This window comes from Mobula birostris, chromosome 21, assembly GCF_030028105.1.
Source record: "Mobula birostris isolate sMobBir1 chromosome 21, sMobBir1.hap1, whole genome shotgun sequence".
In the NCBI taxonomy this organism is placed as follows: domain Eukaryota; kingdom Metazoa; phylum Chordata; class Chondrichthyes; order Myliobatiformes; family Myliobatidae; genus Mobula; species Mobula birostris.
The window spans coordinates 25,805,150-25,829,497 of record NC_092390.1 but is presented as its reverse complement, the minus strand read 5'-3'; the positions used below and the strand labels follow the sequence as shown (position 1 = coordinate 25,829,497).

The 24,348-nt window shown below is 43.8% G+C and overlaps 1 protein-coding gene across 1 annotated transcript; it reads right to left on the bottom strand.

Moving 5' to 3' along the window:
- Window positions 1-1,634: 1,634 nt before the first annotated feature.
- Window positions 1,635-23,096, bottom strand: LOC140185913 (rhotekin-2-like). Its single transcript, XM_072239714.1, has 5 exons — window positions 23,067-23,096; window positions 4,297-4,496; window positions 3,186-3,244; window positions 1,844-1,897; window positions 1,635-1,756 (listed from the first exon to the last, which is right to left on the bottom strand). The coding sequence occupies exons 1-5, from the start codon at window positions 23,082-23,084 to the stop codon at window positions 1,635-1,637; spliced, it is 453 nt and encodes a 150-aa protein (XP_072095815.1). The 5' UTR covers window positions 23,085-23,096.
- Window positions 23,097-24,348: the final 1,252 nt, after the last annotated feature.

The window sequence follows — 24,348 nt, the reverse complement described above, 5'->3', positions numbered from 1 at the left end:
TTCCAGCATCTGCAGTATTCCTGTTGTTTGCCTTGTAAAAGTATTCAGCGCCCAACCTTTGGTTCACATAAATGAGTATTACATCCAGGGATTTATCAATTTAACTGAGAATTTTTATTTGTGAATCTCATGTTTTTTTCCCCCACAGTAGAGCCCAAAAAAAAAGGAAAAACTGCAAAGCATGAAAAACTAAAAGTTCAACTGAAAGGTCAGCAGTTCAAAAGTATTTGTTCCCCTGTGCTCAGTACTTAGTTGAACCACCTCTTGCAGCTATTCAAGCCAGTATTCTTTTTGGATAAGTCTCTATTAACTTTGCACAATGTGACGGAGCAAGGTTTTCCCCTTCCTCCTTGCAAAATTGCTCAACCTGTGCTAGGATAGTTGGGGAGTTCTGGTGGACGGCAATCCTGAGGTCTTGCCAGAGATGTTTGATTGGGCTAAGGTCAGGACTCTGCCTGGGCCACTCAAGGACACCAATTTTCTTTATTTGCAACCACTCCATGATTGAACTGGCACTGTGCTTTGGGTTGTTGTCCTGCTGAAAGACAAACTTACTCCTTAGTTTAAGCTTTCTCGCAAAGGCTAGCAGGAATTTATCCAAGATCTCTGTATTTCGCAGCATTCATCTTCCCATCAATCCTGACCAGATTTCCAGTTCCTGAAAAGCATCCCCATAGCACAATGCTACCTCCACCATACTTTACAGTAGGGATGGTATTACCTGGCTGATGCACAGTATTAGATTTACGCCACACGTACCACTTAGTGTTGAGGCCAAAAAGTTCTTTCTGTAAACTATATGCTTTTCACTCAGCAAAGAGTTCCGTGCTGTGGTTGCCCTGGGCGTCACTGTAGAGTGGAGATTAGCGTGATGCCATTACAGTGCTCATGACTGGGTTCAATTCCTGCTGCTATCTGTATGGAGTTTGTATAGTCTCCCCGTGACTGCGTGAGCTTCTTCTGGGTCCTTCCACATTCCAAATATTTATGGGTTGGTAGGTTAACTGGTCACATGGGTCCAATTGGGCAGTGTGGGTTTGTTGGGCAGAAGGGCCTGTAACTGATGTATCTCTAAGTGTAAGACACTTATTATTTTTTTAGGTCTTTCTGGTGTTACTTCCAGCATGTTTTTATGCACTTATTGCATGAGAATTGATGCTCGTCTCTTATCCCCTTCTCTTCCAACAATTTAAGAGATTCTTTCCTTTTTAAAAAAAAACACACTAAGGAATAAGAATACTCAAATCATGCTAAACTCCATCTTACTGGGAGGCATAGAAGATTCCATCTTGCTACTCATGGAGGAATAGTAGTAGAGATCCTCCCAGTGACCTACCACTTATTCACCCTTCAAACAACCCCTAAAACAAATAACCTGGTCAACTCTGCCACTTCTTTTTCTGGGATCCTGCTATGCATAGATGGGTCTCTGTGTTTTCTACGTATAAACAGTGACAGTCCCTTAATGGCTCCCTGGCTGGATTTTCAGTTATCCTGAAATTGTGAAAAGTGGGATACAAATGCAGATCTTTCCTTCTTGAAAATGTACAAAATAGAAATTAAACTACATATTTCCCTTAATTTGTTTATGGCTCATACTGTAGATAAGTGAAGTAGAAACATATTAAAAGTACTCACAAAATCATCAAATCCTCAAAGCAGATGTCAGTGAGAGCCTTATCTACGATGACCATCTCTGTGTCAAAAATCTGAGCTTCAATCTTCAGGAGGCAGAACACAGCAAAGCGCTGGCTCCCTACAATACAAGAGGGTGAGATTAGTGCCAGAAAATAGATCAGGAAGAGATAAGTGTCAAACACAAATGATAGTTTTAATTACTTACTGCCACGGTAGTTAAAGTGATCCGAGTCTTTCCACATTAATGGAATTCGGATACCTACAACAGCAAGAATGTATTGGCTCTTTATAATCACAAAACACAATGGAATAAATGAAGAAATCTGTAGATCAACTTTAGACAAATTTTACATGATCGAGGAATCTCACAAAATCTGGGATACTGGTGCACTACCAGTAGTTGGAGAGTGTCAATGTACAATAGGAAGCATCAATTATATACGTCAGTAACAGCAGTCAACGGTGGCCTCATGGGGTACAGCAACTGGAAGCCACATTACAATGCCGATGGTCATTTTCCCTGTAGCACTGTGTGAACGGGGATCAGTGCCTGACAATATTACTGGGATATTTAGAAACAAAAGTACAAACAACATTACTACCAAAAACATCAGGTGGGGAAAATATCAAAATGATTAAGATGTACTTGTATTGTATCTCTAACATGAAAGATATCCCAAATTGGTTCAGAGGAGAGAGATCAGACAGTCATTGTCACTAGCTGGAAAGGGCGAGCTATTAACATACAGTTCAAACTGCACTTGTGCACCAAATTGCATTGTAGGAGAGGACAATGGGTCAGTTGACCAGAGATTTGATGACGAAGGTAGGTTTATACAATATTCTTGAAGACAGATGCTAAGAGGCTTAGAGAAAGAATTCAAGTGTTTGTTGCCTGGATAGCTGACTGCAGGGCAGGAATTAGTGGAGTGAATGGGGAAATGCACAGGAGGCCCAAATGGAATGAGGGCCAATATGTCCAAGGATTGCAGACCTGAGATTAGGAAGGGGTGAGCCTATGCAGAAGCTGGAGCACAAAGGCAAGCATTGAGGTAACCAAGAGCAAACAGATCAGTGAATACAGGGCTACTAGGTAAAGAAGGCTCTGCAAGTTAGGATACAGGGTTTCAGATTAACTTGCTTATGGAGATAAGGATGGACAGTTAGCCAGGACAACACTGAAACCATTGCCTCAGGGACATATAATAGCATTGTGCTAACCACTGTGCTACTGTGGCGTCAAGAGTTCAATATCAGCATCATCTGTAAAGGGGTCTGTATGTCCACCCTGTGTTCCCTCCCACACTCCAAAGACATACTGGGTAGGTTAACTGGTCATTGTAAATTGTCCCATGATTAGGTTAGGGTGAAATCGGGTTTGCTGGGTGGTGCAGTTTGAAGGGTTAGAAGGGCCCGTTCTGTGCTGTATCAAACATCAAAGGCACGTGGGAGCAGTGCATGGGATGAAGCACGACCCTGGCATTCATATAGAGACCTTTGTAACCAGAGAAGTAAAGTAAATCAAGATGTGGAATAAATAAAAGCACCAGATATTGCAACTTTTCCAGAACATGGCACACGCTCTTTTGTCTCAGTGTCCGAAGACCTGTGGAAAGAAAAAGAAATCATGATTGAACCGTAGAGCAGACAAGATGGCCTGAATGGCCCAAATGTACTCCTATATCTTATGGCCTAAATACTAAGCATAACTTCAAGAATATTAACTAGAAAGGGCGGGCTATTAAAACACAGCTCAAAGCTGCAGTGCTGCACCATTTTATACTGTAGATGCATTTCTTTACAACTTTTATGAGATGTGCCATTCCCAACAAGTCACAATACTGCAATTACATAAGGCCTTTTTTCAATACTTCAAGAATAAAGGGATATTTGTTTCACTGGCATTAAGCAAGTTAGCCCTGGAGGCACATTTTATTTAAAAAAAAGTTGTCTGAAAGCAGCATTCCTTTTCTGAAACATCAAACAGATTGTACTTTTCAGATATATTGCTTGGCTTTTAATAGTATACATTTTCAAACATACATAGCTTCAAATAGCATCCTTTATCTACAATATTCAGGATGGAGGCGAGGTTGGAAGCTTTCACACAGATACTAGTTCAGCAAAAATAAAGTAGTATTTGTTACATAAAATATCCATTAGGGCAATACATCTTGAACGTGTTTTAAGGCAGTTACTTGGGCTTTTTCTGAAATCATGTGAAAGCTGTAAATGCACATCAATGCACAGGGTGACATATTAATGTTGCACGAGCACATTAGTGGCTTGTGCAACATTTAACAGTGTCAGTGATCACAGTTCAATTTTTGCAGCTTTCTATAAGGAGTTTGTACATTCTCTCAGTCACCACATGGGTTTGTTTCCCTGTGCTCTGGTTTCCTCCCAGATTTCAAAGACAGGCAGATTAGGGTCAGTAAGCTGTAGTCATGTTAAATTGACACCTGAAACACGGCGACTCATGGACTGTCCCCCAGCACATCCTCGGACTGTGTTGTTCATTATTGCAAATGACACATTTCACCATATTTTTCAATGCACATGTAACAAATAAAACTTATCTTTGCTTGAAGAAAAGTCAAATAAAGAAACAAACAGCAAACAGAGAATAAATCTAAAAGATGTTCAGTTCCAACATACCTCCCTGACACCTTGGCCAGGATCTGGCCTTCTGAGTGCTTCTGCAACTCGGCCCTGTAACGGATGATGCGAGCACTGCACGTCAGCAGATTTTTGGCAGCATGTAGCACCTGATCCCGCTGAGTGGACACGGCAAGAAGTTTACAAGTCCCTTCCCGCATCCGACTTTCAAAGTCGATTTTTTCTTGAATATCGGAAACCTACAAGGAGGTAACAAGAAAATAGGCAGAATGAGAAAGACTTGCATTTATTTAGCACCTTTCCCAAACTCAGAACTCAAACATTTTATAACCAATTCTATACACACTGAAACACTGTGGCAAATGCATTATTGCAGCCAAATTACATGCAGGAAATTCCTACAAAGTGCAGGGTGTTAATAGCCGAACTGTAATGTTAGGCAAGGAATAAATATTAACATAGAACATTACAGCATAATACAGACCTTTTGCCCCACAAGGTTGTGCCAAGCATTTTAACATACTGTAATTTTAATCTAATCCTTCCCTCCTATGTAACCCACCAGTTTTCTATCATCTATGTGGCTATTGAAGAGTTTATTAAATGTCCTTAATATGTCTCAGACTCAGGTTTATTATTACCGGCATGTGTCGAGAAATTTGTTAACTTAGCAGCAACAGTACAATGCAATACTTGATAATATAGAAAGAAAAAGTAAGTAAATCAATTACAGTAACTATATATGTATATATTGAATATATTAAAAAGTGCAAAAACAGAAATTATATATATTAAAAGAAGTGAGGTAGTGTTCATGGATTCAATGTTCATTTAGGAACCGTATTGCGGAGGGGAAGAAGCTGTTCCTGAATGGCTGAGTGTGTGCCTTAAGGCTTCTCTACTTCTTTCCTGATGGTAACAATGAGAAGAGGGCATGCCCAGGGTGAAGGAGGTCCTTAATAATGGACGTCGCCTTTCTGAAGCACCACTCCTTGAAGAGGTCTTGGATACCAAGGAGGCTACTACCCTAGATTGAGCTAATCTTACAACTTTCTTCAGGTTCTTTCAGTTCTGTGCAGTAGCCACCCCATACCAGACAGTGATGCAGCCAATCAGAATGCTCTCCACGGTACATCTATAGAAATTTTTGAGTGTTTCAGTTGACAAACCAAATCCCCTCAATCTCCTAATGAAACATAGCTGCTGTCTTGTCTTCTTTATAGTTGCATTGATATGTTGGGACATAGTTAGATCCTCAGAGATCCTGACACCCAGGAACTTGAAAATGCTCACTCTCTCCACTTCTGATCTTTCTATGAGGATTAGTTTGTGTTCCCTCATCTTACCCTTCCTGAAGTCCACATTCAGCTCCTTCGTCTTACTGACATTGAGTCCAAGGTTGTGGCTTCGATACCACTCAACTAGCTGGTATATCTCGCTCCTGTACGCCCCCTCAGCTCCATCTGAGATTCTACCAACAATGGTTGTATCATCAGCAAATTTATAGATGGTATTGGAGCAATACCTAGCCATACAGTCACGGGTATAGAGGGAGTAGAGAAGTGGGCTAAGCACACACCCAAGGTGCACCAGTGCTGACCGTTAGCAAGGAGGATATATTATCACCAATCTGCACAGATTGTAGTCTTCTAGTTAGGAAGTTGAAAATGCAATTTCAGAGGGAGATACAGAGGCCCAGATTCTGTAGCTTATTGATCAGAACTGTGGGAATGATGGTGCTAAACACTGAGCTACAGTCAACGAACAGCATTGTACTGTTCAGATGATCTAAGGCCATGTGAAGAGCCATTGAAATTGTGTCTGCTGTAGACCTATTATGGTGATAGGCAAATTGCAGTGAGTCCAGGTCCTTGCTGAGGTAAGAGTTCATTCTAGCCATGACCAACCTCTCAAAGCATTTCATCACCATAGATGTGAGTGCCTCTGGGCGGTAGTCATTAAGGCAGCTCACACTACTTTTCTTGGGCACTGGTGTAATATTTGTCTTTTTGAAGCAGGTGGAACTTCCGACTGTAGCAGTGAGAGGTTGAAAATGTTCTTGAATACTCCCACCAGTTGGTTGGCACAAGTTTTCAGACCCTTACCAGGTACTCCATCAGGGCTTGCTGCCTTCTGAGGGTTCACGCTCCTTAAAGACAGCCTAACATTGGCCTCCAAGATAGAAATCACAGGGTCACCAGGTGCAGCAGGGATCTTCACAGCCATAGTTATATTCTCCCTTTCTAAGCGAGCATAGGTGTTGAGCTCATCTGGTAGTGAAACATTGCTGCCATTCATGCAATTGGAGTTCGCTGGTAGGAAGTAATGTCTTGCACACACTGCTAGAGTTGATGTGCATCTGATGTCGCCTAAACCTCACTCAGAATTGTCTCTGCATTTTTGAAAGCCTTCTACAAATCTTCCTGGACCACCACCTTGGCAGTGTGTTCCATGCACCCACCCCTCTCTATGTAAATAAAACCTATCTCCGATATCCACCCCCCCCATACTTCCCTCCATTCCCCATAAAATTATGCCCCCTCATGGTGGCCATTTCTGTCTGGGGGATAAAAAGTTTCTGGCTATGCACTTAATCTACGCCTCATCATCTTGTACAGCTCTATTAAGTCACCTCTCATCCTCCGCTCCAAAGAGAAAAGCTCTAGCTTGTTTAACCTATCATTACCCACATCATCAGCTGACCAGTGGTGTGATGGCATCCGCGCCAGACTTCGAGGGGAGAGGGCCCGGTTCAAATCCGGCCAGCTCCTTGCATGCTTTCCATCCGTGCTAGGTTGATTGTTGAACTAGCAACTCAATCTCATAAAAAAAACAGAAAAATGCTAAAGAAACAGCAAAGTTGCCTTCCGATGTGCCACAAGGCGCAGAGAGGAACAACCACCACCCACATCATCGGTGATCAGACCTTTTACGTTTATCTGAGGGAGCCGAGGTTTTAGATTTTGACTTAAAGGTGGCACTTCCGAAATTCCAGCATACTAAGTACTGCAGTGGAGAATCAGGATAGACTATCAATCTTCCTATCCTAAAAGTACTCACTGAGCAAAGGCTGATCAATAAATTGTGATTGGTATTCCGTGTTGGAGTTTTCCCACTCTCATCTATCATCCATAGCACATTTCTTTAGTCGCAGAAAAGATTTTCACACATCTTGCTATAAATGTGTCAGAAGGTACGGTATACTGTGCAGGCACTTGTAAATTTTCAAGCTCAGTCCACACCATCAAGCTCGAAACATTATATTTCAAACATCAATGTTTTGCTCTAATGCAATATATTATTTAAACAAAAACCTGAAAATCCTGAAATTTATTGGCAGCTGTCACCGTCTTTGACAGTTTAAAAGTCAGTACAATTTGTGTGGATTTCCATTGACAACAACAATCTAAAGGATCAGACTTGGATTAGGAACAACAATCAGTAACGGTTCAGATCAAATACTATGGCATGCAATGGGAACTTTATTAGTTTTTCCTTTTAAAAGCCTTTCACCAACATTTCCACTGACTATAGGAACTTCTTAGATGATTAGAATCAGAATCCAGTTTATTATCACTGACATATTTCGTGAAATTCGTAGTTTTGCAGCAGCATTACAGTGCAATACATAAAATATACCATAAATCACAATAAAAATATACACTGTGGCTTCTATTATTTACACCTGCTTGTTAATGCAAACATCTAATCGCCAATCATGTGGCAGTAACTCAAAAGCATTAAAGCATGCAGACATGGTCAAGATGTTCAGCTGTAGCCATACCAGCTACAGCTGAACATAAATCAAATAAGTATTGCAAAGAGAGCAAATATTAGTGAGATGGTGTTCATGGGTTGATTCATAGTCCATTCAGACGTCTGATGGTAGAGGGGAAGATGTTGTTCCTAAATCATTAAGTATGTGCATCTTTGAACTCTGCACCTCCTCTGTAATGGCAGTAATGAGAAGACAGAATGTTTCAGTTGATGGGGGTTCTTATTGACGGATACAACCTTTTGCAGCTTTTTCCAAAACTATGCTTTGGCCCCTCCATCCCAGATGGTGATGAATGCTCTCCATGGCACATCTGTAGATATTTGCTAGTCTTGAAACATAGCTGCTGGATTGCCTTCTTCATAGCTGAATCAATATGTTGGGTTTCGGATAACTCTTCAGAGAAGTTGACACCCAGGAATGCCAATGGCTAAGTGAACTGTTTTTTTCCCCCCCAGACATTGAAAGTCTTAGTCCAGATAAAGGAAAACGTTACGTAATAGCTACACTGGGGGTGGGGAGAGGTTAAACTAGAGTTGCAGGGGAATGGGAATCAGAGTGCCAGAACAGATAGTGGAGAGGTTGTGGAGAGAAGTGTTGTTAAGACCTCAGACAAAGTCAGAAAGAAAAAGGTTGAACATGGACTGGCCAATGTCTTGAACTATGTATATTTCAATGGAAGAAGTAACACAGGAAAGGCAGATGAGCTCAGGGCATGGGTCAACACATGAAATCATGATATTGTAGCTGTGGTAACTTCTACTTTGAAAAAGCACACTCGACAACTTCATGCCCAAAGAAACAACTTTATGTCAAACGTCAAAGCCATTATGTACATACAGAGGCTTTCAGAACCCGTATGGCATGGCAGGAACACTATATACAAAGCACCAGAAGTAAAAAGAATGGAAGTTAAACTGCACCCCCCCCCCCCATTATCCTAATTAGTATTAACTTACTTTTAATATTGCACACATTACAACACTTCTCCCCCTTTAAAATCCAACATTCCCCAAATGTAAAAACTAGGAAATAAAAACAGTGGTGTTATTAACTTGCGTACTCCTGAAAATTTATACTCGTATCTCAGCAACAGTTTACCAATGGAAAACAGCCAGAAAACATGACAGATTCAACATTCAATCTAACAACAAAAAAGAAACTGTTCCATCAAAGATTCAGTCTGTCAGGAGGTTTACGAGTGCGCTGTGATCTGCGCACTACCCCCAGTGACCCAGCAGGCACCACTGGTGAGAGTTTTTTGTTTCTCACATAGGCATTGTCATCTGGTTTTAACTGCCTCTCTCGTGCATGTTGATCATGTCCCTCCTTCTGCTTTTCCTGCTTTCTCTCCACTTTTGCTTTCATGTCCAGGTGCAGCAGGTCCAATCTTGACTTGGGCCTACACCCCATCAGCATCTCTGCTGGAGTGTGGGCAGTTGTAGTCTGTGGCGTGAGGCAGTATTTAAACAGGAAACGTGAAAGCTGAATGCTAAGAGAGTCCCTTGTCATCCGCTACATGCCTTCCTTCACTGTCTGAACAGCCTGCTCAGCCAAACTATTGGAGGCTGGGTGGAAAGGGGCCGTCCGAATGTGATGAATGCCATTCTGCTGCATGAACTCACTGAACATCTCACTGGTGAATGCTGGGCCATTATCAGTGACCACGGTGTCAGGCAACCCGTAGACCGCAAACACTCGCCTGAGTTTGTCTATGGTTGAGGGGGCTGTGATGTTGCTCATGACGTGAGCTTCGATCCATTTAGAATGTGCATCTACCATTACAAGAAACATCTGCCCCATAAAAAGGCCAGCAAAGTCCAAATGTAGCCTAGACGAGGGGTGGTCTGGCCACTCCCATGGGTGCAAAGGAGCTGGTGGTGGCATATTCTGATTAGTCTGACATTGGGTGCATGACTTTACCTCTCCTTCCACGACACTGGGCCAACCTTGTAAAAGAAAACTCTTGACTTGGGACAGGACTGGGTCCCTCTCTGTCCACTGCTTGATCTAGGTTGCCTTTACAGGTGTCTCTGACAGCCGATCCAATGAAAACACAGTTTCTGGAGGCACATACGTAGTAGCAGGTGTCTCAGGTAAAGGTAGTCGACTCAGAGCATCGGCGTTTGCATTATCCCCACCCGTTCTGTACACTATAGTATACTGGTAGGCTGACAATGTAAGAGCCCAACGCTGTATCCTGGCTGAGGCTAGCGGTGGGATGCATCTAGTCTCACTGAACAGGCTCATCAGTGGTTTATGGTCCGTATAAATTGTAAATACGCATCCATAAAGGTACAGATGAAAGCGTTTGACCGCAAAAATAATGGCCAGACCTTCTTTGTCTAGCTGTGGATATCCCTGCTCAGCAGCTGTCAGGGTATGTGAAGCAAAACCAATAGGCTTCTCTGAATGGTCTTCCATTACATGTGAGAGAACTGCCCTGAATCCATAGGGCAAGGCATCGCATGCAAGGGTGATCTCCTTGTCTGGGTCACAGTGAACAAGCAGCTTCGCTGAGTGGAGAAGTTCTTTCACTTCCTTGAAAGCTTTCTCCTGCTTTTCACCCCACGGCCACTTAGTGTCATTGTGAAGCAGCTTATACAGTGGGGTCAAAACCCTTGAGAGGTCAGGAAGAAACTTGCCATAATAATTCACCATGCCTAAAAATGATCTGAGTTTCGTGACGGTCTTAGGGCTTGGGACTTCCTTAATAGCTCTCACTTTGTCCTCCACAGGACAAAGCCCCTCAGCTGTGATCTTGTGTCCCAGGTAAGTCACACTCAATGCCAGGAACACACATTTTCCATGTTTCAACCACAGCCCTGCGTCTAAGAGCCTCTTCAGCACCCGTTTTAAATTAGCCAGATGCTCCACCTCCGTAACCCCCGTGATCAAAATACCATCAAGGTACACTGCTACGTGCGGAATCCCCTACAGCAAAGTGTCCATTGCCCTTTGAAAAATGGCAGGGCTGGACGCCACTCCAAACACCAGGTGATTGTACTTGAATAATCCCTTGTGCGTATTAATTGTGACGTACTCCTTTGAATCCTCATCGAGCAGCAGCTGTTGGTAGGTGTGACTCATGTCCAGCTTTGTGAACAGCTTACCCCCTGACAGGGTCACAAACAGGTCATCCACCCATGGCAATGGGTACTCGTCCAGCCTAGAGACCTGATTCACCGTAAGCTTATAATCCCCACATATCCTCACCGTTTTGTCTGCCTTCAAAACTGAAACAATGGGAGCCGCCCACCTTGAAAACTGGACGGGCTCAAAGATGCCCAGCCTCTGTAAACGTTCCAGCTCCTCCTCGACTTTGCCTTTCATGGCATAGGGCACCGACCTGGGTTTAAAAAACATGTTGTAGCCTCAGGGTCGACATGGAGTTTCACTGTCACGCTCTTCAGTGCTCCTAGCTCGTCCCTGAAAATGTCACTGTACCACTGCAGAATGTCCTCCGTCGTGTATGCATACTTAATTTCATGCCAGTTAAGCCAGATTTTGCGAAGCCAATTGCGAATCAAAAGACTAGGCTCCCTGCCCTTAGCTATCACTAGCCTGGCATCAGTCTTCTGACCCCCAGCTGAAATGTCCACATATAACACCCCTAAATGAGGTATGGCCTGCCCCATATAGGTCCTGAATTTGAGCTTTGACCGTCTAATGGGAGGCAGGTTGGATCTCCATGTCTTCCTGTAGGTCTCCTCACTAATAACCGATGTAGTAGCCCCTGAATCAATCTCAAACTCAATGTCCTTTTTCCTGACAATGACTGTGGCATAATATGGTTCAGGTGGTTCCTCATCCGTTTCCACTCCAAACATGTTGTAGGCACACACTGCCTCTTCATCTGCTTCTTCTAGATGGTGTGTGGCTGCCTGAGCCTGTTGAGCTTTCCCCTGCCCAGGCTTAATCTTACCCTTTGAACTTCTGCACTTTTTAAGCTAAATGTCCCTTTTTGCTACAAGCATGGCAGACAGTGGCTTTGAATTTGCAATCATTTGCATAGTACGTCCCTCCACACCAGAAACATTCCACCCGCTTTGCCTGTTTACCAGTCTCCCTCCTGACTTGGTGCACTGCCGCCGATTGCGCCCCCCCCCCCCCCCCATGTTCTTTCACGATATCCTTGACAGTATTAGCAGCCATCTCCATGCTTTGGGAAATCTCCAAGGCTTTCTTGAAAGTCAACGGTGGGGTTTTCTGGCATTGTATGCTGTCATTATTAATGCCGCATACCAATCTATCACAGAGCATGTCATCCAACACCGCCCCGAGATCGCGATGCTCCGACAGCTGCCGAAGCTCGGCCACAAAATTGGTCACAGACTGACCTGGCTTCCTGAAATGGCTGTGAAACTTACACCTTTGGACTATCACAGGTTTCAGATTGTAGTGGTTCCCCACGAGCTTGACCAGTTCATCATATGGAATGTTCCCCGGTTTCCGCGGTGTGGCTAAATTCCTCATTAGCTTGTAAGTCTTTGCCCTACACACACTCAGGAGAACAGAGTGCTTCTTAGCCTCCTCAGTAATTCCATTAGCACAGGAAAAGTGTCCTAACCTTTCCTCATACTCCAGCCAGTCCTCCGTAACCTCCACGAATTCAACGATAGTCCTAAACATAGCCATCTGAATGTGAGGCCCCTTATCGGCACATTACAAGAGTAGCTATTAGTGAGACTTGGTTACAGGAAGGACAGAACTGGCAGCTCAATATTCTGGGGTTCCGCTGTTTTAGATGCCACAGAGCAGGAGGGACTAGAGGAGGAGTGGCGTTACTATCAGGGAAAATGTCATGGCAGTGTTCAGTCAGGACAGACTAGAGAACTCAACTAGTAAAGTGTTATGGATGGAACTGAGGAATAAGAAAGGTATGACCATGTTAAATGGGCTATAATATATAGGAACAAATTTGTAGACAGATCGCATACTGTTACAAGAGAAAAAAAGGCTGTTATGGTGGGTGATTTTAACTTTCCACGTATTGACTGGGACTCCCTTACCGTAAAAGGATGAGATGGGACGGAGTTCATCAAATGTGTTTAGGAAAGTTTCCTTAATCAGTACATAGAAGTTTCAATGAGAGAGTATGCCATTAGGGAATGAGGCAGGGCAGGTGACAGAAGTTTGTGTAGGAGAACACTTTACACCTAGAGATCATAATGCCATTAGTTTCAAAGTAAATATGCAAAAAGATAGGTCTGGTCTGCAGGCTGAGATTCTAAATTAGAGAAAGGCCAATTTTAACGGTATCAGAAAGGATCTGGCAAGTGTGGATTGGGACAGGCTGTTTTCCAGCAAAGGTGTACTTGGTAAGTGCGAGGCTTTCAAAAGTGACATTTTGAGAGTACAAATCTTGCAGGTGCCAGTCAGAATAAAAGGTCAAGATAACAGATTTAGGGATCCCTGGTTTTCAAGAGATATTGGTTAAGAAAAAAAAGTGGTGCGTAGCAGGTACAAGGAGTTAGCACCAAATGAGGTGCTTATGGAGTATAAAAAATGCAAGAGAACACTTAAAGAAATCAGATGGCTAAAACAAGGCAAGAGGTTGCCCCAGTAGTCAAGGTGACGGAGAATACTAAGGGATTCTACAGATACATTTAAAGCAAAAGGATTGCAACAGACAAAATTGGTCCTCTGGAAGATCAGAATGGTAATCTATGTGTGGAGCCAAGAGAGATGGAGCAATTTGGCTATTTGGTCCACACTTATAGCAAGCACCCATTTACATTCATCACACACTAATCCTGTTCTGTTCTCGCTACATTCCCGTCACACAACTACACACATGGGGCAATTAACAGTGGCCAACCAGTCTCTGGGATGTGGAAGAAAACCCAAGTTCATAGGGAGAACATGCAAATTGCACACAGACCACCACCCTTCACTCAGATCAAGATGGAATCTTCGGGTAGCCGCTCTAACTGAACTAACCTTGAAACAAATGTGGCCACGTTGCCATCCAGCCAAAATAAAAGCATGGCTGGAAGGAGTCAAGATCACAGGAGCTGTATCCCTGCATGAAACTAGCTAGAGTGTGGAACACTTTACTCAATGGGGAGCTATCGCATCACGCCTTCAGGGCCCGAGTTACCTCTTCTTATTAGGGAGCCAACAGTAGCAGGTGCAGCAAGGAAAACAGCTATCAATTAGATTATCAATCCTTGTGATATTTGAGAGAAAAGTATTAGCTGGGATAAAGAGAGAACACCTCTTTTCTTTTTTGAGCAATGTGTTAGGATTTAAATTCACATACAAATTCTAATATTTAAGTACTTGAATGGATCATGTTACAATGTAAGAAGGGTTTTGAACATGAAACACTACAGCAAAGTACAGGCTCTTTAGCCCACGGTGCTGTGCTGACCTACTCTGAGATCAAGTCTCCTACATAGCCTTCCATTTTCCTATCATCCATGTACCTATCTAAGATTCAGACCATGACTACGGAAATATAGATTCCAGCAGACGGCAGAAATGTAGACTCCATTTGTATAGCTCATCAATTCTTCAATAGCATTTATCCTGGGAGACAATAAGTTAACTTCTATGCAAGAGTCTTTTTAGCGTTGGCACAAAAATTCAATCAAACTGTTATTTGTGTAGCTCAGAACCCAGGAATAACTGTCAGCACAATAGCTTGACATTGAGCAAGATTATTTCATATTTTCTAGATGTCTGATGCCAGAATTACTGATGCACAAATAAAGGCACCAGATTTACAGTAAAATTAAACCTTTTTAGCCAAACACAAGTACTACATTGCAGACCCATAATTGTTTTGCCCTTTACCACTAATACCAGTAACTTGACATGCTCATATGGACATCCTCAGATGGTAAATTGTTATCGTAAGAGATCTTGAAATGAATTAAATATTTTAATAAAGTGGAACTTCCCATAAAATCTAGTCTAAAGCAACTGGCTGCCACTTTTCCGCTTTGAAATTCACGCAGGGTTTCCCAACAGATGCAACAGCATAAAAACTGACCCCAACTCAGTACTAAATAACTTCAGTTAGAAGAACATAGGCTGCTTGAGGAGTGTGTTGGTGAAGACAGACTTTATAATCATCTAGCACAGAAACAGCCCCTTCACCCTGCTTGGTCCATTCCAGCCACCTAGTATCCACCTACCAACATTTCATCACAAAGTGCTCATTTAGATACTTAAATGTTATGAGAATCAGGTGTGTCGAGTCATTGGTTTCTGGGACTCCGAGAGATCATTGAAGCAGAGTGGAGAGAGCACTGAAATTCACTTCCTCTTTCCACAGATGCCACCTGACCTTAATTGTGTTTTCAGCATTTTCTAATGTTATTATTTGCAGATACCAGTATCTACAGTACTTTTATTTTCCTCCTGAAGTGGAAACTTCAATAACAACGATGATGAGACAACCTACAAAGAGGAAACAGAGCAGCTGGAGTAACAACAACTTGAATCTCAATGTGGATAAGACTAAGGAGATGATTGTGGACTTCGGGAAGATGCAGGCTGAACACTCTTCGCTGTACCAACAGTCATGGCTCATCTGGGGAGGAAGTTAGGAGAACCAGGTTTCTGGGAGGGCACATAGATTCCCTCAACTCCACCTCTGTGGTCAAGAAAGCACGGCAGCATCTCCACTTCCTGAAGAGACTGAGGTGAGTGAGGACACACTCACCCCTCCATTCTAACCAATTTTTACAGCAGCACCATCGGGAGTGCTCTGGCCAGTTGCATCTGGTACAGGAATTGCAAGGCATCTCAGCACAAGTCCCTACAAAGGATTGGGAGGACTGCTGAGAGGATCATCAGGATCTCTCTTCCACCCAGATATTCATCAGGAGCACTGTACACGCAGGGTCAATGATTCCTCCCATCCCATCAACAACCTCTTTGACTCCCTGCTATCATGCAGGGTACTATAGCATCATTAGGCATTAATATCAGTAGTAAAATGGATTCAGCAGTGGCTGGATGAGAGACGCCAGAGAGTAGTGGTGGATAACTGTGTGTCAGATTGGAGGAGGGTGTGTAGCAGTGTGCCTCAGGGATCTGTACTGGGTTCAATGTTGTTTGTCATATATATTAATGATCTGGATGATGGGGTGGTAAATTGGATTAGCAAGTATGCAGATGATACTAAGATAGGTGTCGTTGTGGATAGTGAAGTAGGTTTTCAAAGCTTGCAGAGAGATTTAGGCCAGTTAGAAGAGTGGGCTAAAAGATGGCAGATGGAGTTTAATGCTGAAAAATGTGAGGTGCTACATTTTGGTAGGACTAATCAAAATAGGACATACATGGCAAATGGTAGGGCATTGAAGAATGCTGTAGAACAGAGGGATCTAGGAATAATGGTGCATAGTTCCCTGAAGGTGGAATCTCACGTGGATAGGGTGGTGAAGAAAGCTTTCGGTATGCTGGCCTTTATTAATCAGAGCATTGAGTATAGAAGTTGGGATGTAATGTTGAAATTGTATAAGGCAGTGGTAAGGCCAAATTTGAAGTATTGTGTACAGTTCTGGTCACCAAATTATAGGAGAGATGTCAATAAAATTGAGAGAGTACAGAGGAGATTTACTAAAATGTTGCCAGGGTTTCACCTCCTAAGTTACAGAGAAAGGTTGAACAAGTTAGGTCTTTATTCTTTGGAGCATAGAAGGTTGAGGGAGGACTTGATAGAGGTGTTTAAAATTATGAGGGGGATTGATAGAGTTGACGTGGATAGGCTTTTTCCATTGAGAATGGGGGAGATTCAAACAAGAGGACATGAGTTGAGAGCTGGAGGGCAAAAGTTTAGGAGTAACATGAGGGGGAACTTCTTTACTCAGAGAGTGGTAGCTGTGTGGAACGAGCTTCCAGCAGAAGTGGTTGAGGCAGGTTCAATGTTGTCATTTAAAGTTAAATTGGATAGATATATGGACAGGAAAGGAATGGAGGGTTATGGGCTGAGTGCAGGTTGGTGGGACTAGGTGAGAGTACGAGTTCGGCACGGACTAGAAGGGCCGAGATGGCCTGTTTCCATGCTGTAAGTGTTATATGGTTTTAGCATTAGGACAGGAATGGTTAGGATGGGAAACAGCTTCTTCCCCCAGGCTGTAAAACTACTGAACTCCCTGCCACCCAGGTCTCATCACACATGAAATGCCAGTAGCATTATGCTGTTTAATTTTTTTTACTTATGAAACAAATGCATCTTATTTAAGTTACTAGTAGTAATATTTCCCTACGTGTTGTGTCTGTGAGTTATATGCACTGTGTTGTGCACCTTGGTCTAGAATGTTGTTTTGTACAGTGGTATATGTGGAGTTGAATGACAAACCTGAACTATAACAGTCTCTCACAGAAGTGATAGGAACTTTCCAACCCTTAGGCAGTAACGACAGAAATGAAAAATGCTCAACTTGCTTGATCCACTTCCAACAAAATTGAACATCTGCAGTATTAACAGTTCGTCACTAGATGGTGCCAATACATTGAATACCATGTTGACACATACACAACTAGAACATTATGTTTATGTTAGCATTTGACAATCCTGCCTTAGCAAGTACTAGTTCTCTGTATTTACATATTTCTTTAAATAAGGAGATCAACACCACATCAGATGATATTTCATAAAAGGTCAAAATAAATGAAGCATAACTTCAAAGTAAATGTATCAAAGTACATATAAACACCTGAGATTCATTTTCTTACGAGCAATCACAGTAAATACAAGAAACACAATAGAATCAATAAAAGACCACACCCAACAGGATGGACAACAACCGATGTGCAAAAAAACCAAACTGTGTAAACACAAAAAGAAAAAGAAAATAGTAGTAATAACAATAATAATAATAATAATAATAAAGCAATAAGTAACCAGAACATGAGATGAACAATCCCTGAAGGTGAGTTCATTAGCTTTGGGAACAGTTCAGTGATGGGGCAAGTGAAGTCATCTCCTCTGGTTGAAGAGCCTGATGGTTGAGGGGTAACAAATGTTCCTGAATCTGGTGTTGTGGGCCTTGAGGTTCCTGTACCTTCTTTCATACTCTTCCTTATTTTTAAATACTCAATTTCCCAATCAATAAAAAAAATTTACCCAATCACTTGCTGCATCTGCATTCTAGCCTTTTGTGAATCATGCGGCAAAACACCTCAGCATGTGACACACCTGAGAATGGAAATGCTTGAAGAATGCGATGGGAGAATGTTTAATTCACATGTCAAGAACCTCTCCACACCATGTAACTCCTCCTTTAAGCCAACTGGGATCATTATGGCCCCAAGATAATTTAGTTGTACTTTCCAAAATTATATATTGTCATGCAAATACCAGGAGGCATAATCTTAAAGCAATTAGAAGAAAGTATTGAGGGGATGTCAGAAGTTTTTTTTTGTTTAGACAGAGTGGTGGGTGTGTGGAGTGCCCTGCAGATGTGATGGTAGAGGCAGATACATTAGGGGTATTTAAGAACTCTTAGATAGGCACAAGATTGATAGAAGAATGGAGAACTATGCAGATTAGATAGATAGATTTAGGTTTAAAAAAATCAGCATGACTTTGTGGGCCAAAGGGCCTGTACCGTGCTGTAGTGTTCTACATTCATCGCTTCAGCTAAGTGTTTCATTCGGTGCATATTTCCATCATTTGCAAATGCTGATGGAAACTAGGGAATTCAGGGAAAAGAATGGTGAGGTCCTGAAATATCACCATAACTGAGAAGGTCATGTTGGCAGTCCTGAGGTACATAAAGGTGGATTGATTTCCAGAGCATGACTAAGTGCACCCTGGGGTGCTGTGGGAAGCAAGGAAAAGAATTGTTGGGACCCTGGCAGACATATCCGTATCAATGTTCGTCAAGGTTGAGGTACCAACACACTGGAAAGTGGCCAATAATGTGCCTTTGTTTCAGAAGTGCTACAATAACAACACACTGCAGGCTGGTGGGCTTAACATCAGTGGTGAGTAAATCACTGAAAGGAATAGGCAGGACTTATCTGTATTTGATGGGCAAGGACTGACTGGGGGTAGTCAGAACAGCTTTGAGAGTGGGAAATTATGCCTCATGAACTGAGTATCTTTTTTTGAAGAGGTGATCAAGAGAGCAGGGTGGTAGATACTGGCAACACAGACTTTAGACTGGTCTGGAAATTGAAATCACATGGAATTCGGGGCAAGCTAGTGAGCTGGATAAATTGGCTTGGTGTTATAATGCAAAAGGAGACCATGGAGGGCTGTTTTCAGACTGGAGGCCTGTGGTCAATAGAGAGAATGGGCTAGAGTGGGGTGAAATCCAGCAGTAGTTAGAAGCTCAGTGTTTATTACAGCAGGTAAGGGAAGATTCAGTTTACATTAAGGAGAGGATCCTGCTGACCAACAACAACAGGACTATCATTGCTAACTAAGGGGCAAGGGGGCATCAAGCTTGTGTATCCTCACTGTACACGTGGAAAGCTCTGGCTAGCCAAGGAGAGAGAACAGCAAAAAGCATTTGCCAGAGCCCATGCCACACACAAAAAAACACCTGGTATCACTCAGGCACTTCCTCGAAACAACCACTGTGAGGAGATGCGGCAAACACAACCTTCAGACTTTGCCAGTGGGGTCACTGTGGCTGTTAGGACAACTTGTCACAACGACAAAGGAGTTCACCAGAAGGCCCCAAACCACACCCTCACTCCACTTTTACAAATGCAACGTAGGAAGCATCTTACCCTACTTTACGGTGATTGGAGGGACGTATGGGGGAGGGAGGGGATTCAGCGGCAAGTTATTTTTAAACACAAGAGGTTAGTGGGTGTGTGGAATGTCCTGCCAGGGTTGGTGGCAGAGGGTGACGCTTTATTTTCATACACTGCAGAATAGGCTCTTCCAGCCTTTCGAGCTGCGCTGCCTAGCAATCCCCCGATTTAATCTCAGCCCAATCATGGAACTATTTACAATGACCAATGTTTACAATGGCCAATTAACCTACAAACCTGTACATCTTTAACTGTGGGAGGAAACCAGAGCACCCAGAGGAAACAAATGCAGTCACAGGGAGAACGTACTAGTTCCTTACAGGCAGCTGCGGGAATTGAACTCGGGTCACAGGAACCGTAAAGCGTTGTGCTAACCACAATGCTACCATGACACCCATTAGGGACATTTAAGAAACACTTAGATAGCACACCGATGATAGAAGAATGGAGGGCTATGTGGGAGGGAGGAGTTAGATTAATCTTAGAGTAGGTCAGAAGGTTAGCACATCATGAGCCACAGGGCTTGCACTCTGCTCTACCTGGATGCATCACAGCAATTGCTTTGCCCAAGACTGCAACACTGTCCATTTTACAGAACCAGCCTCATCTCTAATGACTTTGTCTACATTTCCTGCTTCTTTGGGAAGCACCCAACATAATGAAGGACCCCTCCCACACAGGTCACTCTCTCTCCTGCCTTCTCCTTTCAGGCAAGAGGTGCAAAGGTGCTAGAGCACATACCACTGAACTCAAAGAGAGCTTCTACCCTGCTGTTATCAGACTCTTGAACAGACAAAAGATGAAAACACGAGGAAATCTGCAGATGCTGGAATTTCAAGCAACACACATTAAAAATTGCTGGTGAACGCAGCAGGCCAGGCAGCATCTCTAGGAAGAGGTACAGTCGACGTTTCAGGCCAAGACCCTTCGTCAGGACTAACTGAAAGAAGAGATAGTAAGAGATTTGGAAGTGGGAGGGGGAGGGGGAGATCCAAAATGATAGGAGAAGACAGGAGGGGGAGGGATGGAGCCAAGAGCTGGACAGGTGATTGGCAAAGGGGATACGAGAGGATCATGGGACAGGAGGTCTGGGAAGAAAGACAAGGGGGGGGGGTAATAAAGCCCAGAGAATGGATAAGGGGTATAGTGAGAGGGACAAAGAGAGAAAAAGGAGAGAGAAAAATATTAATAATAATTTTAAAAAAAAATATATATATATATAACGGACAGGGTACGAGGGGGAGGTGGGGCATTAACAGAAGTTAGAGAAGTCAATGTTCATGCCATCAGGTTGGAGCCCAAAGGGAATATAAGGTGTTGTTCCCCCAACCTGAGTGTGGCTTCATCTTGACAATAGAGGAGGCCGTGGGTAGACATATCAGAATGGGAATGGGATGTGGAATTAAAATGTGTGGCCACTGGGAGATCCTGCATTCTCTGGCGGACAGAGCATAGGTGTTCAGCGAAACGGTCTCCCAGCCCGCGTCGGGTCTTGCCAATATATAGAAGGCCACATCGGGAGCACCGGACGCAGTATATCACCCCAGCCGACTCACAGGTGAAGTGTCGCCTCACCTGGAAGGACTGTTTGGGGCCCTGAATGGTAGTGAGGGAGGAAATGTAAGGGCATGCGTAGCACTTGTTCCACTTACAAGGATAAGTGCCGGGAGGGAGATCGGTGGGAAGGGATGGGGGGGACGACGAATGGACAAGGGAGCTGCTTAGGGAGCAATCCCTACCATGGCGGGGGGGGGGGGGGGAGGGGGAGGGAAAGATGTGCTTAGTGATGGGATCCCGTTGGAGGTGGCGGAAGTTACGGAGAATTATATGTTGGACCCGGAGGCTGGTGGAGTGGTAGGTGAGGACAAGGGGAACCTTATTCCTAGTGGGGTGACGGGAGGATGGAGTGCGAGCAGATGTGTGTGAAATGGGGGAGATGCATTTGAGAGCAGAGTTGATGGTGGAGGAAGGGAAGCCCCTTTCTTTAAAAAAGGAGGACATCTCCTTCGTCCTGGAATGAAAAGCCTCATCCTGAGAGCAGATGTGGCGGAGATGGAGGAATTGCGAGAAGGGGATGGCATTTTTGCAAGAGACAGGGTGAGAAGAGGAATACTCCAGGTAGCTGTGAGTGTCCTGACAAAGGGTCTCGGCCCGAAACGTTGACTGTACCTCTTCCTATAGCTGCTGCCTGGCCTGCTGCGTTCACCAGCACTTTTTGTGTGTGTTGCTAGACAAAAGACAAACTCAATCTGCAAATCTACCTTGTCACGGCCCTTGCATTGTTACCTGCACTGTACTTTCTCTGTAGCTGCAACACTAATATTCTCCATCCTATTTTGTTTTCACTACCTTAATGTTCTTGTGTGGCAAGAACTGCCTGAATAACACACAAAAAGCTTTTTATTATATCTTGGTACACATCGCAATGATAAACCAAAAGCAGCTGGACAATTCTAACATCATTCTCCTTTTTATAAAATTAGAATCTGCCCTGAACATGCAAAACCGAAAACAACCCCAGCAAAGAAGACACTCAACATAAAATAAGAAATTGTTAATTTCTGCTGGGCTCAAGTCAGGCTCTGGAGTGAAATCTCACAGTGAATGAACACTCCCTACACTACTCATACTCTCTAGCCCAAGCACATCCCACAGTACCTCACACCCCAGTTAGTTCTCATATGGAAAACCTGTCTCTTCTGACCTAGACCAGATTATTTTGATGATGAATTCTGCACAAACCTTCCAGAATCAAGTCCCATATAGGTTGAGCATACAGGTTCTATCCACTACCCTATCTCTTAGCCCGTGTTTGCAACAAGCTAGAAAACCCCTTTTAGTCTGTCCACCTTTCAGGAACAGACCCTTATGCACCTTATTGTTTACCTGCACTACACTTTCTCTGTAGCTGTACACTTAATTCTGCATTGTTGTTGGTTGTCCAATCTCAGTGCACTGTGGAATGATTTGATATGTATGATCAGTATGCAAGAAAGGTTTTTCAATGTATCCTAGTTCCAATTCACTGCGACATGATCACACACCGAGAGGCGGACAAAGGGTGACAGCAAAAAGCTCAATCAGATAAAGGAAGAACGAAGAGCCCGGAGACGACCATTGTCTCGGTGTCCGCGACGTGAGGACGGGAACGGTCCGAAGTGGGAAGGATCCGACTCTGGGAAGAAAGCCTTTGACTGGGGCGCTTGGCCGCCCGCAGTTTGCTCCGACCGAGCCCGGGCCGCCGGGTTCGGAGCCGGCTGCTCAAGCGTTTAAACAAGCGGTCACGGCCGCGCTCGGCACCACTCACCCTGGCCTCGGCCGCCATCCCGCCGATCCCTCGCGCCGTGGAACGTCCCCGGGCCCGGGCCAACATTCGAATCTCGCGCCTCCGCCCCTCAGCTTCCGGGGTAACCAAGGGCGGAGCGTGCAACCCGTGGACGGGGCTCGCCAAATCACCGCTCGTCACTCAGCCTCGGGCTCCACCTGCTTGTTTTTAAATGGCTGTTTTGTGAGGGGTCTGCCCGAGGGTGGGAAGTACTCAGCGACCCCTCTCTCCTGATGCAAGACAGAAAGGGGTGAATCAACTGTGGCGATGTCGTTGCAAACCTTGACTATTTGGAACCAAGGCAATCATGAGGAGTTACGTTGGACGTCCGGGAGAATGACGGTGCTGAACTGTCGGCACTTAATTGCAAAGCCGATATACGCAGCAAAATGAACAAAATTAAATCAATTAAAACACAAAAGAGTACTGAGCAGGTCAGATGATATCTGGAACGAGGCAGTGTCAACTTTTCAGTTCTCTGCCCGCTCATCGGAGCTAGTTAACTTAGCTTCTCGCTTCAATTGGCTACGGAGCTTATTGACCATTTCCATCTTACCTATGTTTTCCTATCTAAATAAACTACTGGAACCTTTGCATCTCGCTTCAGTCAACCTACCAACTTTCCTAATTGTTAGTGTCCATTAAGACAACCGAGGTCCCCTTCCCCCTCCCACTTTCAAATTTCTTGCTAGCTCTTCTTTCAGTTAGTCCTGACGAAGGATCTCGGCCCGAAACGTCGACTGTATCCCTTCCTAGAGATGCTGCCTGGCCTGCTGCGTTCACCAGCAACTTTTATGTGTGTTGCTTGAAATTCCAGCATCTGCAGATTTCCTCTTGTTAGGTACAATAATATCACTTAAGAAGCATTTGGACAGGTGTATGGAGGGTTGGGGCGTAGAGGGATATGGCTGATTGCAGGAAATTGGGACCAGCTGAATGGGTACAGTGGTCAACATGGACGGGTTGGGTGGAAGGGCCTGTATCAGCACTTCATTGCTCTATGTCAGGGGTTCCCAACCTGAGTTCTGAGGATTCCTTGCCTAATGATATTGGTCCATGGCATAAAAAAGGTTGGAACCTCTGCTCCACAACCATGCAGAGGAAAGCTCACTATGGGAAATGCACATGGCTACTTAAAAGACAGTCAGTAGCCATGAAAGGAAGGGTGGTAGCTTCTATTTGCTGGAAGTGCTTAGAATCTGATCATGACTGCCTTATGTCATGAAATTGGTAGTTTTGTGGCAGCTGTAGAGTGCAAGTCATA

Excerpts from the sequence above, each read along its gene's own strand:
- LOC140185913 (XM_072239714.1), bottom strand. Across the intron at positions 3,245-4,296 it reads CTGGCCAAGGTGTCAGGGAG|GTCTTCGGACACTGAGACAA; the intron begins GTATGTTGGAAC and ends TTCTTTCCACAG. Across the intron at positions 1,898-3,185 it reads TGGAAAAGTTGCAATATCTG|GTATCCGAATTCCATTAATG; the intron begins GTGCTTTTATTT and ends TTGCTGTTGTAG.